The 15498-nt window shown below is 41.5% G+C and overlaps 1 protein-coding gene across 3 annotated transcripts in view; it reads right to left on the reverse strand.

The window, feature by feature from the left end:
• Positions 1 to 9614: 9614 nt before the first annotated feature.
• zgc:109889 (uncharacterized protein LOC553542 homolog) overlaps positions 9615 to 15498 on the reverse strand; it is a 36913-nt gene continuing 31029 nt past the window's right edge. For all 3 annotated transcript variants that reach the window (XM_056369462.1, XM_056369463.1, XM_056369464.1), the window contains 3 exons: positions 14941 to 15243; positions 14056 to 14480; positions 9615 to 13759 (listed from right to left, as the gene is read on the reverse strand). In XM_056369462.1, the coding sequence (XP_056225437.1) occupies positions 13602 to 13759; positions 14056 to 14480; positions 14941 to 15243 (886 nt within the window). In that variant the 3' untranslated portion in view covers positions 9615 to 13601. The remainder of the gene's footprint in view (positions 13760 to 14055; positions 14481 to 14940; positions 15244 to 15498) is intronic.

Consider the following 15498-nt stretch of genomic DNA (forward strand, 5'->3'; position numbering starts at 1 on the left):
ATTTCTGGTTTTCCTCACAATTAATTCTTCAAAGAGGAGCCTGCCCTCTGTCAAACAGAACTCAATCAAGTCACTGTAAAAAAACAACACATTGTTTTACCAGAAATCATGTGGAATGACGTGGTAAAGCCTTTTTTTTTATGATGACATAAGAAATACTTCTCCAATCATGCTCAAATTATTCTCTACTTGAGGTCCTTTAGCGTAACTATGACCCTGTCCTGTCTTTCTTCCCTTTCCTCGCCTCTCTCGCATCTCAGCAGTAGAAATTATGCATGAGTGAAGCAATGTATGGCCCCCGTGAGTGTCAGTAAAACAAGCCTTCTGACATGGGCAAGGTGAAGGTGGCTGATGTTTTTCACAGGCAAACGGGACCTCGACGTTTATCTGCATCCGCATAACACCAGTCAGGCCGTGCGGCTTTAAATTTAGAGACAGCATTCAAACTCCTTTGCCCGATTGATTATCCATTAGCTAGAGCTGAGTACAATCCATATTGAATAGGTCATTTTTCATACAGACAGCTTTGGCTGGCTCTATGTCCAAGCTGTACTTGGATATTGCCATAGTTTTGTAAGAAAAATTGCAATTCTAAAGAAATGAGAAGAATAGTTTCATTGCTTTGTCATTAAAAACACATCTTCCATGCTTACGCTTGACTAGACTATACAGTATGTATCATACATCCAGTGGAAATCAGATGGTTTAAATTCCTATATGCCTTCCATTTTCACTTCCCAACTTGCAGCCTGTCAGCAGTAGCTGGATATTAACTGCACACACACACGCACACGTATCTACGCTCTCATCCTGGCTTGAAGAAGCAGCGCCGTGCTGCCCCGGGGCCCCTCTGAAGGCTCGGCGGGTTAATGAGAAGCGAGAGAGGCGAGGTGACGCGGCGTGAAATAGAAACGCCAGGCGAGACGCGCTCTAACGCAACCTCAGGTCACGTCCACCACACACCCAATCAGGATGGAGTCATTTCCCACTGAAAGGGCATCATGTAAGTTAAATCCAGCTAATGTTAATAACATCTCGGTAATAATGGCACAGGGAATTGGGCTAATGTACAGAGGATGTAGTGAACGCTGTGAGGATGAGCTTAGAGAGGGGGATTTATTGCCAACCTCTATCTGCATTTAAATGATCTAGGGAGATAGTTTTCACTGTCCCGTTCCTCTGCACAACCTCAGAGAGAGGCACTGTGACTAAGCTGTTGGCATGCTGCTAATATACATGTGTGGGAGGTGCACGGGCTCTGGGAAAAAAGAGTTAATGGGAACTGTACGGGCTGTAGTTTCAAACTATAAAACTAAGACTCAACATAATTATAAAAAAAAAAAAAAACATAGATTGTTTCTGTAAAGAAAGGGAGTCACTTCCAAATTCAACGCTTTCTACCAAATAAACCACGAGAATAGACGACAGCAACGAACACATCTACACACTGAAACTTTGAAAATGGCGCACACGAGAAGCAGGTATTAAGATTATCATTTTTTCTATAGTGTAAATTAAAATTTAGAGTACAAGTGTTTTCTATTTTTCTTGGCAGCAGTAGCTACATTACTCTGTCAAGGTTTTTTTCTTTTTTTTTGAAAAGACAGAATCTAGTGTCTTTTGCTTTGTTTTGTTTGTTTGTTTATTTGTTTGTTTGTTTGTTTTGGCCTTATTGGAACAAAAAAATCTCTTTCGCAATAATGTCCAACTGTATTTTGCTGTGTACAAAAAGCCACAATGAAGAAAAAGAGAGAAAGATAGACAGAGGTGGTCAGCTCTGAATAACTCAAACTAAATATTTTGAAGCAACAAATAGCACATTGTAATGTATCTAAAAGAAATATAACCTGACTGGCTGGGGTTTCCCAAAATGCATTTCACCAGTACGGAATCATGTCTAGGTGCGTTTGCAGACTGAGTTCTTGTAAAAATTAGCTTTATCATTGCCAGTTTGACCACCTCCCTCTCTCGCTCTCTCTCTTTGCTCAATCACTGCATTGATGGAACTGTCTAATGGTAAAAGACTTGCATCAATTATTAAGTGAAATACTTTCAATTACTCTGAAGATGGAAGCATGAGATGGATGGAGTTTGGTACTTTTGGCAAGCTTGGTGAACTGCAGAACTGTGGGGGGGCATGAGTGTGTATGTGTGTGTGTGTGTGTGTGTGTGTGTGTGTAGGTGGGGGTGGGGGGGTGACTCACCAGTGGCGCTGGGTAAAAGTAATCGATCCCAGAGAGTTAATTGAATCCATTTCACATAGGAAACTGATGCAGATCCTATTGGCACACAGTTCTCCAGTATGCACAACGACGTGTGAGACTTGCTTAGTCACCTGTGCTTGGAGATGCTAGATGGGACACACAGAACAAATGCAGCTTAGTTGAAATTCACATTGTATCTGGAACAGTTTCTCTGACTGATTTTTAACTCTAAAAACGTGGTCTATCTCTGTGGTTCGGCCCTTTAATTCAACATCGATGGGAAGATCTGTGCTAGCATGGCTAATGCTAACACACTGGATGTGGCTTTCAAGCTCACCTCCTGCTTTTGTTCCTGCTAATAACTATAATTAGACTCATGAACTGGAATTGGATTAAACAAAGTCAGCCTCTGTTTATGCTACATATTGTTGATTTTTTTGCCACTAAACCTATAGAATCAAGTTTTGCAAAACGTACACAGTTGAATTTCAGTTTCTGTCGTGAGCAGGCCTTTAAGAAGAAGTAATTTTCTTTCACATTCGTCACTGGATAACAATCCTCTGTCAGTGGCGACCTCTATTTCTCCCTTTCAAAACCTGACGTGGGAAAGCGTCAAGATAGTTAATGTTTAAATTTTCGGATAAGTTTTAGGAAAAAGGACTCCGCCTTTGCACATTTGCACTTTTTTGGGGATATTTTTTTTCCATTCTTTGACAGTAAAATGTCAGCCATGTGGCATTTCGCCTGGGTAAAAAAACAAAAAACAGACCGGTTATTTGATCCGAGCCTGCAGGGAATCACAAACCCTAAAGTGATATAAAAAAAAAAAAACACAATTCACGAGCGCGCTGACCGAAATGTTAAATCCAGCATCGCTCAGCTGGAACCAGAGCGACTGAGCAGCTGATATGAAGTCATTAACTACAGCAACATCACACAGCTGTATTTTAAACACACTGCAGTGTCCGACGGTCCCATCTGGCATGTCCATCTAGTGGTTGTTTTAACAATTAATAACACTCATCTGTGAATATGCCACTACTCAGTCAACCATTCCTGGGGCAGGAGCGGAGTGACCACTCACTGTGTGTGCGTGTGTGTGTGTATAAATGGGTGTGTGTGTGTTTGCGTGCGTGCGTGCGCTCTCCCCCTGGGATCATAGCCAATTGTAATGAACCATAATTCAAACCAACTCTCACTGTAAACACAAACACACACAGAATGGTTTCGTCAGCCGCTATACAGGACTATAATTCAACTTAAGAAAAAAGAAAAATGAAATACTGTACAAGTGAGTGTGTGTGTGTGTAATTTTTTCTTATGCAATGCTGTACAGAAATGTATATTTTTGTAATGTTCATCAGGGCATGAGTTACAGGACATGGTCGCTGCTGTGTGTTTGTTGTGAGTGTGTGCGTATGCGTGTGTGTTTCTTCCTCTTCTTCTGTGTTCTTCCTATAAACAAATGTCAAAAAGTTTCTTTGGGGGGGGCGGAGAAAAAAAAAAAAAAAAAAAAACAGTTGCGTGTCGGATATGCTGAAAAAGTGCCATATTTTTCGACTTTATAGTGTCTTATTTTCCGTTTGTGTACATACACTTTTATCAGAGAGCTGGATTTCTTTGTGGAATCTGAAGTCCGAGTCCGTTAATCTGGAAAGAAAATGCTCAACATGGTCCAAACAGCAGCAGGATTAAGGAAGAAGGACGAAGCTGTTATGTAAAAGGACTTGACCTTGATATTATTGATCACTACACTGAGCAAACAACAGAAAAAAATAGACAGACAGCAATCAATTCACCACTCTAATCTCTAGAGTTTTTTGCTGTAACTTCAGACTTTTATTTTTCGAGCAGCAGCAACAAGAGAGATGCTATCAGCGTCTCTGTAAAACGTCTTCTTGACTTGAATTGCAGTAATCTGAACTGATTTTTCCATAAAAAGACATGCACTAAACTAAACGACAGGGGGAGAGAGGGAGAGAGGGAGGGAGACGGTGCGTGAGCAGTGTTGTACGTCAGAGTCAGGTTTCCAGTGACGTCATTTTGTCTGAGTCGTGTCTAAGAGCAGGTCGTTTCAAAGACATCCCCTTCTCTTCCTCTTCCTCCTTTCAAAAACATCTCCACCCCACCCTCCTGTCACTTTTTCCTCCCCCTCATCCTCTCGAAGACAGCCCACTTTCCCCCTCTTCCTCTTCGCTTCGCTTTCCCCCCTCACTCTTTCATCCAGTCAGTCCCATCTCAAGTCTTTTTTTCGCCATCCTCAACACCTTCATCTCCTGTATCTCTTTATTCCTCTTCTCCCCTCACTCCTTCCCTCCCTCCCTCCCTCCCTCCCTCCGTCTCTTTCCCTTGTCTAACATTTTGCTATCCTTGGCCGGCAGGAATCTAGTCCGTCAGGCTCCATCTAAAAATAGTTACCCTGAAAGCAGATAAAAAGAATAGAAAAAAAGGAAAGGAAGGAAGGGGAGGTAGTAAAGAAGTAGAAATCAACCCTCCCTGAGCGCAAACCTTCACTTTGCTTCAGTAGACAGAAACATCCGCCTTGTCCTCTTCCTCTGTTAAGTTTTTCTCCTCTCTTCCTTACCCTCCTGCCTCATCTCCTTTGCACAAGCACACATTCATCCTTGTCTATTTTTATACCTCTCCTTATCCATCCTTTTCAGTCCCCCTCTCTCTCTCTCTCTCTCTTTCTTTTTTTGTCTCTTCCGAGCACAAGCATTTACACAAGGGGTTTTTAAAAAGCAGGGTTCAGGGCGAGTGCCTATAGCAAATACGGAAGACCCCACCCACCTCTCGCCCATCAGTCATTCAGGCTAGGCTAGGCTAACGTTATCCCTCTGTAACCTACAACCTGGCAACGCTTCAGGCAAGCAGAGATTGTCAATCAAGAAAAAAAAAAACAAAAAAACAAAAACCATTACAGAGCTAATTTTGTATCGGACCGAGTATGGCCTTCATAAGAAAACATTATTTTATGCATTAATGTTGTTGGTCTGGATGAGGGAGCAGCACATGTGCACGAGCATCACTGGTTTTGAATCCTCAAGGTGAGGGCGTTACTGGTTAATGATACTGTGATGTCAGAGACCTAATCATGTTTTTTTTTTCTATTATTATTATTTCTACTGTATTTTTTTTCCTTTTCTTCTTGAGTTCGTGTTGTGAAACGATTAAAAAGTACAAATGCACTTTATGAGATGGACATGTTACACATTGCACTTGTAAATGTCGAATGTAAAACCTTGAAGAGAAAGATTTATTTTTACTATTGTAAATAAATGAGAAGAGAAAGAGAAAAAAAAAGACTGCAAAAACAAAAACAAAAAACAAACAAAAAAAAGTGGAGAATAATTTGCCAAATAAACGGAGAACAACAAACGGAAACAGTTGTAGCGTGTTTTTCTCTGTCCTGGAATGGAGTCAATGCAGTGACGTCAGTGTGTGTGTGTGTGTGTGTGTGTGTGGGTGTGTGGGGGTGTTAGCCAGAGTTTTTGTGTGACATTATCTGTGTGTGGGTGTTATTATGAGTGTGTGTGGGGATTGTGAGTCCGTGAGAGTCGATATCGCGGGTCACTGTGGTGTTAAGGAAAAGCCTGGGAGTAAGAGAAAAAGTGCCGCTGAATTATTAAACCACTCCCTGCTTGCATAACAGCAGAAAGGCGAGAAACAGAGAGAGAGAGAGAGATCTAAGGAAGAAGAGAAAGAAGGAGAATCCAGTCAAGGAAGATGCAACACACACACACACAAACACACACATCCATATGACATTCATGTAGAAGAAAACAGAGGAAGAGGGAGAGAGGGGTGGGAAAGGTGCAAAAAATGGCTGAAGGAAGAAGGGTTTTGTGTGTGTGTGTGTGTGTGTGTGTGTGTGTGTGTGTGTGTGTGTGTGTGTGCGTGCGTGTGTGTGTGTCCAGGGACAGGTTGGCTAGTCACAAAGTAGCCTGAAAACACACAAACACACATTTGTTATCCATGCCTCTGTGCAGGTATGTATCCCCAATGGACAAATTAAGCTGTTGCTAAGGTGCTGTGTGTGTGTGTGTGTGTGTGTGTGTGTGTGTGTGTGAGACAGAGAGAGAGAGAGAGAGAGAAAGAGAGGGTGGGGTACTGGGACACACACTAACACTAAAGTTTTTTCTAAATAAATAATTAACAACACAGCAGGGGATTTCAGTCAGCCAAATCTATGATGCATGTGTGTGTGTGTGTGTGTGTGTGTGTGTGTGTGTGAGAGAGAGAGATGTTCAACACCTTGACTCACCTCTATGCAGTCTCTACACGGAGGTGAAGAGCTCCACCATGTGGCCAGAGGTAAGTACTGCAAAGTCAAGGGATAAGGGAAAAGACGCAGCATCCGCCCACACACACACACACACACACACACACACACACACACACACACACAAAACTTCTTTTACGTCATTACAGCAGCTCTCTCAAACCGAGCACGAAGCCAACTCTCTCTCCAACCTTACTGTCTCCATCTCCCTCTCTCCACCCACCCATATACTCTCTCTATCGCTCTCCCATCCCTCCTGTCTGCCCCCCCCTCTTTCTCTCTCTCTCCTTCTATGAGTCAGAAGGCTCTCTCCACCATCTGCTGCAGGATGCTGCAAATCACCTCCGTGTTCGTGCATGTGTTTGAGAACAAAAAAAAAAGAGCACAGAAGGTGGTGATATTCCTGCATCTGTTATGTCTGACTCACACACACACACATACACACTCACACAACTCTTTTCCCTGATTTAAATTTTTAATTTAAATTAACCATTTGATTGAAACATGTGAAGATGGTTTTCTCCATGTGGCCAGGAAATGATTCATGAACAGACTTAATGTGAAGCAGAGATTACTAACAAAACACCGATCTGGCATGTTCAAACCCTTCCAACGACTATTTTAAATGCTGTCCAGTGACTGTAACTTAATGTAAATTTCCCAAACTACCTTGAAACCCACAGAGAGATTTCCAGCTGTGTGTTTTATGTGATGGTGGACAGAGCTGGGAGCTGCTTCCAGTTGTATTTAACCTGTATTTAGTGCAAAGCCAAAAATGTGGCTTAAATTTATTCTTGTCTGTTACCGTCTTATACAAAAAAACTTCCCCTTCACAGTCACAGTCGGGATTTGGTAAATATGAAATTGCTCAATGCTACAAACGCACACAATTACCTACTGCAGACCTTTCAAAGAAACTGGACATCATCTTGAGGCGCTGTGCTGACCCTGCTTCTTTAAATGGGGTTTCAGCCGTCTGGCAACACACTTGCTGCAAATAGTCAAGCCTGTCTCATTATCACTATGTTGATTTCCCTAATGCTTTGAAAAGTGCAGCCATCAAGCTTCTTCTTAAAAAAGTGTGTCTACAGATCTATGCAGGAGTTTTCCTTAATCAAAAAAACTAAACTTTGCCTGCAGCGTGGTATTCATTCAGAAACTGATGTAGGAGACATTTCTATTGTAGTCCTAGTGGATATTCCCAAATTAGACACTAGAGCAAAGAATGATGCAAGAAATATTGTAAAAAATATTTACATTTTCGAAAATTGAATCATGTTTTTCAATACACTTTAAATAACAGACATCCTCGCACCATTTTGTGTGTCTCTGTGATGCTTTTTGTGTTTTCCACTGACCTCTATCTCTCTCTGCTGTGTCACCATCTGTGTCCCAAAATGACTCCTCTCTCCCAAACAGCACCCACTGGTTCCTCCTCCACCCTGCTAAGGCCCAGAACAGCATGGAGCTGGAACGAACCATTGTTCACACTGGTGGGCGTGTCACAGCGATGAGAAAATGGAGTGATGATTGCTGGATTTACGTCATTGCTATGAGATGACTTGACAGTGCTGATTAAATGTCACCAATTTCAGCCTTCATAAGTGAGAAGGGTTGATCACTTTTCTTCCAAGAAAATCTATATTTACAACGTATTGTAATGAGTATTAGGTTATGAAGACACCTGCCTTTGACAGGAAATTGTCACATCTTGTTTGCTAGTAAAAGATAAATTAGTGTCAACATATGAAGTCTCCTTTCTTATACTCTACGTAGCGACTTGACATATTAGTGTGCCTCCTTTTGTCAATGGGATATTGATGGGGGACAATAGAATACTTATACTTATTTTCCTCAAAACAGGTCAATGTTTGAACTGAAGCGACTAAAAAGTTGGTTTTGAGTCATACATTTTTCTCAATATCAATTAGTCATGATTAAATAAACATCGACCAAAGATAAAGTTTAGAAGTGAGTGTTAAGCACATAAAAACTCATAAGCAAAAAGCCAACTGTCCTCACAAATACTGCCAGACTCTTTATTGGTGCAAGGAAGTATTTGACCTCACTTTTTTCCAGCTGAACACTCACCAGTGAACAGAGCACAGAAAAATGCAAAAAATAAACCATAAAGCATTGGCAGTAGTTCACATTACGTTATCACGAGGGAAAGAAGCATCACATTTGTTTTGATGAGACTATAAACCAGAGAAGACTCAGTCCACAGCCCGTTTACACACAGATTTTTGAAGATTGCACAAGGTTTTTAATTCTCAAGCTTTTTTTGAGCACCAGCTGTTCATAAGTTCAGACGTCACATGACTGAATCAAAACATGTTGCACCGCACTAGTTCTAACGTAGAGAGAAGTCATTAATCAATATTTACACCCAATTACTGCCACGTGTAGCTGATGTGCAGCTACAGTATCTGCACCAGCTGACAAAGCTAAAATTAGTCTGCTGTGATATCGACCCATTTAGAGTGAAGAGAGAATGAAGTATGGTAAAGCTATCTGACCTGAGACTTCATCAGGATAATTTCATTTCTCAAAAATAACACAACATACCTCAAATTATGAGACATTATGTTGATAACATTTGGCTAATAACTAAATAATGCAAGCTAGTTTAGCATCATCTGCCATTTTTCTCTCATTATAAACTGCACAATTACTATTAACTCTCAAAAACACAGATTTCTGTATAAAGAAAAACAAAAGAGAGTAATATCAACATGTATAAAAGACACACTGCTGAGCCTCCAAAACTGTGATTTTTCCTTGCAACTTATTTACACATTATTAAAGTTGCCAGCTAGTAGTTAATAACAACTTCAGAGGAACTTCACATTCAAAGTGCTTTATGAAGAGCAGGTGCAACCCAATCCAGGGGATATTGTCACATGTGGTCAAATGTGGAAAGGTAAAACCTTATTGTCATGTACATTGTTTGTGTTATGTAATAAATATTGGGCACCTACCTACAGGATATTCATCAGTATAGATGAGAAAGGAATTGATGAGTCAGTGGTATATCAAAATCAATATCATATATAGTATGTAATGCAAAAGGGGGGGGGGGGACTATAACTGATAATAAAAAATTAAATATAAAAAAGCACAGGATATACAATTTCGTTCACCATTTATTGTCTATAGTTACATGCATACTTGCTTACAGTTGGTTTTAGTGTGCAATACACAGTTTTATTTTGTTTCATTGTCTAGGTTATATTACTCCAAATGTATTTTACTTTACAGGCTTCCTTACCAAAATTCTATACAACATGATTCATTTCTCACATTTTCAACACATAATGAAGTATTCTTACAAGCCAGTAGCCATAGATACACAAGGTATGGTTGGTTTGATTTCTCTGCCTTTGGTGCCTCGGGTTTCCATTTTTGAAATATTAAATAAGGTTTTTCTGCGTTCTGCCGCCAAAATTTGGTGATTGTGGACAAGTATTTCCAGCTTTGTAAAGATTAACAGGTCCAGTGTTTTATCAGCGCATTCAGCAAGACAAAAATTGTTTTACAGTCACAGCTTTACATTCATGGACACCGTAAGGCCATGAAGCGCTTGGATCCAGATATGCTTGCTGAATTTCAGGACTGGGTATATCTATGGCTCTTGCACAACAACAAAACCATAAGATAAACTATCAGACCCGGGTTGTGTTTTTTCCACATTTTGTGCCTTAAACTCCCAATTTCTTATACGACATTCAACCCAGGTCAAATGTCAAATCCACATTCTAGCTGTTAATGTGCTTTTTTTGCTTCAATAGTAACAGTCCATAAACGCAGGTGTTCCTTAAAACCTATAACGACATATCGTACAGTCTTTAATCCAGTTGTAGTTTTGTATTCTTCAACACAGTGCAGCTTACTGAGCGAGCTGGTTTCTCAGATATCGTGTGGTATTTATATACAACAATATAATAACTACTTTTGAGCCCTATCCTTTTCAAAATCTTGGCATTTTCTGAAATAAACCAATAAGGCAAGAACCTCTAACCTGTGCAACAAATGACATCAAGATATATAGATTAAAACTGGGCCAAACATGGTTGAAATTGATTTTATAGATACATCTAGGTTACATATAACAGCTTTTCCCTCTACCTTTCAATGTGAAGCAGGTTGTAACTGCACAATGAACTGTAGTTTGTTTCTTCTTTTTTGTGATTAGGCTCCGATATTCACTTTACAATGGAAGAAAACATGGCTAATGACTGGTAATTTACAGTACGTAAGGTAATTTAGCTAATAGGTAGCAAGATATTTTAATGTTTAGAACAGTGTGACTGAGCCTTTTGGTGGGATATCACAAACTGTTCGAAGTGCATGTTTTGCTCAAGTAAACACAAATGGACAAATAAAAACAATGGTCTGCAAAGTCTAAAGACGAAACGGTATCAGTGAATATCTACAACCGAGGCTCGACATTTGCTGCGGTGCTACCAGAAGATGGATGAGTAACACTACACATCCCAGAATGCTTTGCTATGAAGTCGCGGCATCACATAGAAAACTGAAACAAATGGGGAAAATGTATAAAAGTAGCATTAAATGCTGTTTGAATCCTGTTTTCGTGGGATATTTGCTTTGGCTCGAGAGTAGATTAATAAATCTGGTTAAAAAAAAAAAAAAAAAGTTGGAATCATCCTTTAACTGCTTCTTTGACACAAATTAAACTGTTACCTCCATCCTGGCCTTGACATTAGAAAACCTTAAGATAAACCAAAGTGAACAACTCACTGCAGCACATTTTAAAAAGAAAAACCACATTATAAAAACACTACAGTCCAATCAGCTCATACTGAGGTTTAGCCAAACCTATACTGAAAAGAGATAGATAATATACTGTATATTATGTTGCAAGTCTCTTACACGTATGTATGTATTTATAGTCCAAGGGCTGCATTCACAAAGCCTCCACAGACAGCGGTGCTGATCCAGGGTCGCTGAGAGTGTGTAAGGTCTTATGAAGGGGTGGACGTGACCTTTGACCCTGGGCCAGGATGACAAGCTTTGTGAGCGCGGCTCCAAGTTGTGGCTACGTGTGGAAGCGTTTATATAAGACCAATACCACAGCACACAGTCACTGGCTGAAATGTTAGGCTTCAAGTTATGAATGACTAAAAAAGACCAAAAATTAAAAAATAGAAATAAAAACGTACTAAAATAATGGCATAAGCTCGCTCGCTCGCTTTATTGTTCAATGCTGTGATATGGAGGCTGAATGATGAGTTATGACTAAACTCTGACAAGGCTGGTGCTGGTGGCGCTTGCTTTCCCAAACCAGCGTACTCCTGGTGGGTGGCGTCTTTCATCACAGTTTTATCACACTACCTCAGTGGGAGAACTACTGTATATCACAACGTTAAAGGTATGAGTTCAAGGACCACACTGACTTTATGGGAGTTTGGCCTTCTAATAGTTTTACCCACAACATTACAAGAACCAGCATCACATTTCTCTCTATAGATAAGTCTGCCTGATGTGTGCCCCCCCCCAAAATGTTTTTATGCTTTATAAGAAAGTAAAATATTATGTTACTTGTAATTATTTTTCTTAATGTGTAACAACTGTTCTGTTTTGATCTCACTGAAACATCCAGTTGAAATAAAAGATTGAAAATAAATCTAAATACATAATAAATATACAAGACATTAAAGGCACAAACTAATATGTTGTTGCCCCACTACCAAAATTAAAATCACAAGATTGGAACTTTCTATGACTCCTTGGTCTTTCATTAAAAGCGACTAACAGGAGACAATAATCACACATAAATTCTTAATTTTAAAGGTTTGTTTACGTCATTTATACCTGTAAACGGCACAGAAACAGGCCTGTATTCTGAATTATGATCACTTGAGAAACTCAGATTTTTCATATGCAAGTAAACATAATGTCAAAGCTTCTCCTTCTTCATATTGCACATAAGTGAACATATGTTTGGAGACGTTCCTGTTTGTTTCTTTTTTTATATGTACCATTGATCGCAATTAATCATCTAGTTGAACCCACCTCCCAACAGGAAGTTGGATCAACCAATCAGCTTGCTCTAAACGCAGGTTCCCACAATGCATTGTTGAGATTTGGGAGGTGTGCGCATCAGATCCTCTCTGGGATAGAAACATTTACATGCATCTTTGGAGAAGCATATTTTCAGCTGAAGTCATTTTTATCCCTTATTTTATGCATCTTTAAACAACATTTTAAACATCTAAATCAAGCCTTGTTAGCCAACATGCTATATATTCAGCTGTTAGCATGCACACCAGCCAGAGTTCATTACACAGAGATCATTTTTGATGCTGTTTCTATTGTTTCAAGATGACCAAACTCCCGAAAATCTGGTGTAGCCTCTTAAAGGAGAGTGCACATGTTTTGTAAACAGGCACAACCCAGCGAAGCGGAGTAATCCTCTGATAAGCTTTTTTTTTTCCCAGTTTCCCTGATTATCCAAACACTTGTTTCATAAATTCTTTCTCAACATTTGGCAGATAAGTTAAGATTGCACTATAATTAGTTTTTCTTGTGCTATACCATGTGTTTTGTAAACACACTGCCCAAGTACTCACTGGGGGCCCACCTACCTACAGTTTAAGAGCCTGGATTATTGCTAATAATTATCACTCAAATATGTAGCGAGGGAGGAGTTGGCGCGTTTGTTTTTCACAGCTGAGTGTTAGTGGTTAAAAATGAGTGGACGGGGGCGGGAGGGTGTTAAAATGGTGCGAATGTAAGTGTTATGTGCGCGCGCGTGTGTGTGTGTGTTTGTGTGTGTTTAGTATGCCATACACCCTGGGTGGTTGTTCAGTTCAAGAATAGGCGTCGTCAGGGGCAACGAAGCAAGCTGAAATTACCGACCTGTTGCTTTTGAAGTGCTTAATGGTGAGAGAGGCTGCAACAGGCGATCTGGAGTATGTATGTCAATGTATATGAATCCACTTTTTTTTTTTCTGTTTAAACGTTAATGATTAATGAACCAAACTTCTTCATTTCCACCTCAGTGTCACAATGTTTCTCCCCCTTCAGTTCCCCGTCATCACCACCCACCGAACCCCCGTCTCTTATCTCACTCTTTTCTTTTATAACTTTTAGTCAGACCACTCATTCTCATCGAGCTCGGAGTCGTCGTCGGACTCGCTGTACTCCACGGCGATGCGGCGCGATAGGATGGTGGCCACGTCGTTGCCCACAGGCTCCCTCTTGGCCTCCTGCTCCCTCTGCTCCTGCACCTTCCTCAGCTGGATACCTGCAGGGGGAGGAAGGAAGGATGTAAGAGGGGAAGGGACCAGATATTTAGGGCCCCTTACCAAAGCTTAACAACAGAGATCAGGTGTTACATTTGGTCAATGTACAGTTTGGATACTGTATCTGCTTGTAAAATGACATTTGGCAGTTAAAACATAACATATTTATAATCAAACAACACATGGAAATCTCATTTTATACAATACGGGACCTTTAATAAGAAGCAAAAACAGCAAGTATAACTTATAAACATCAATCTTGACCTTAAAACATACAAATCTTTAAACACACACTTACCTCTACGTATGGCGGCCAACAGGTCGGAGCGGGCATCGCTCATCGGGATCATCCCCAGCATGGTGGACTTCCTCGTCTGGGGCGCCGCATCCGCAGCCGCCTGGCCCACAGCAGCATGTGGTGGGGATGGGTGGGCCGGGTGGCCAGCAGGGGCTCCAGGCGGAGGAGGTGGAGGGGCGGCGGGTGGCGCGCCCGAAGGCGGGTGGGAGGGAGACGGCACGTAGTTGGCCGGGGGAGGAGGAGGGGAGGGGGAGTAGGGACGGGCGAGGGCAGAGGAGGCGGGGGGCACGGCGGAGGCGGCGGCGGCAGCGGCGGAGGGCGGGACTGTGGTGGAGTCGAACGCCGTCTGGGCAGAAGGGATGGTTGGAGGAGGTGGGGGAGGGGCAGGTGGGATATAGTACTCTGGGATGGTGGAGGGCTGGCCACTGGTGGGAGGAGGACAGAAAAGAAAATGTGGTAAAGTTGGTGGTAAAAGTAAGACTTCATATGTCTCACATCCCATCATTTGTATGGGTGTCAGGTCCACGTGAAGTCATGGAGAGACATTTAGAAAAGGTGAGAGGACTCCATTTTAACATTCAAAGCAGCAGTCGGTTGACATTAAGTCGGCCTTTATAGTTTAAACGTCATGTTTCACTTTAGTTTAGCAAAAAGGCAAAAGCAATGAGACGGTCTGGACTTGTGCTGAACTCAAACCAGTAACGACGTCCGTACCACTTAAAGCAGCAAATCAATAGACACAGGAATAAGGAAACTCTGCAAAAGCAAGTTTTAGCCAGAATCAACACAAAATATCATATAAATAGTAGGAAATCAAAGTTTAACACCATCAAATAAATAAACAGACGGATGAATACATTCAAACATCTAAATTGGCAAACTTACGCGTGACCGGCCCGGTAATCCTTAACAGACGGCTGCCTCGGCCCGTTAACCGTTGGATCTCCGCCAGGCTGGATCCCGTGTCCAGAGGGGGTCCTGCCCAAGGAGGCCACGTGTCTCCCTGTCCCCGCGGCCGCTCCGGCCGCTGGGGGCTGGTTGGCTGGCCTCAGGCCCCGATCCAGTGACTGAGTCTGGGCTGCGGCGCTGAGGAGATCCCGGGTGTGGTGGTCAGCGGGATGGGCGGCGCTGGGGGCCTGGGTTGAGGGGTGGTTGGGACTTGCTGGGTAGGAGTCAGACGCCATTGATCTGTTGGAGGGAATGTGAGTGGGGTGGTCGTTGAAAGACATGTGCTGTAGATTTAAAGGCTACAAACAGTACAATATACTGTAGGTTTCTGTCCTTCATTACTATGGCAACAGTAAGATAATTATTGTATTTATTCGTTTCATTTTTTAAATCTTAACCTTTCTTATAAGAGGTTTGGATATACAACAATGAAATCCATATGAAATATTAATTCATATGCTCTGACTTTCCATCTCCAGAAGAGGGCAGCAGAGA

This window comes from Seriola aureovittata, chromosome 23 (genome assembly GCF_021018895.1).
Source record: "Seriola aureovittata isolate HTS-2021-v1 ecotype China chromosome 23, ASM2101889v1, whole genome shotgun sequence".
Lineage (NCBI taxonomy): Eukaryota > Metazoa > Chordata > Actinopteri > Carangiformes > Carangidae > Seriola > Seriola aureovittata.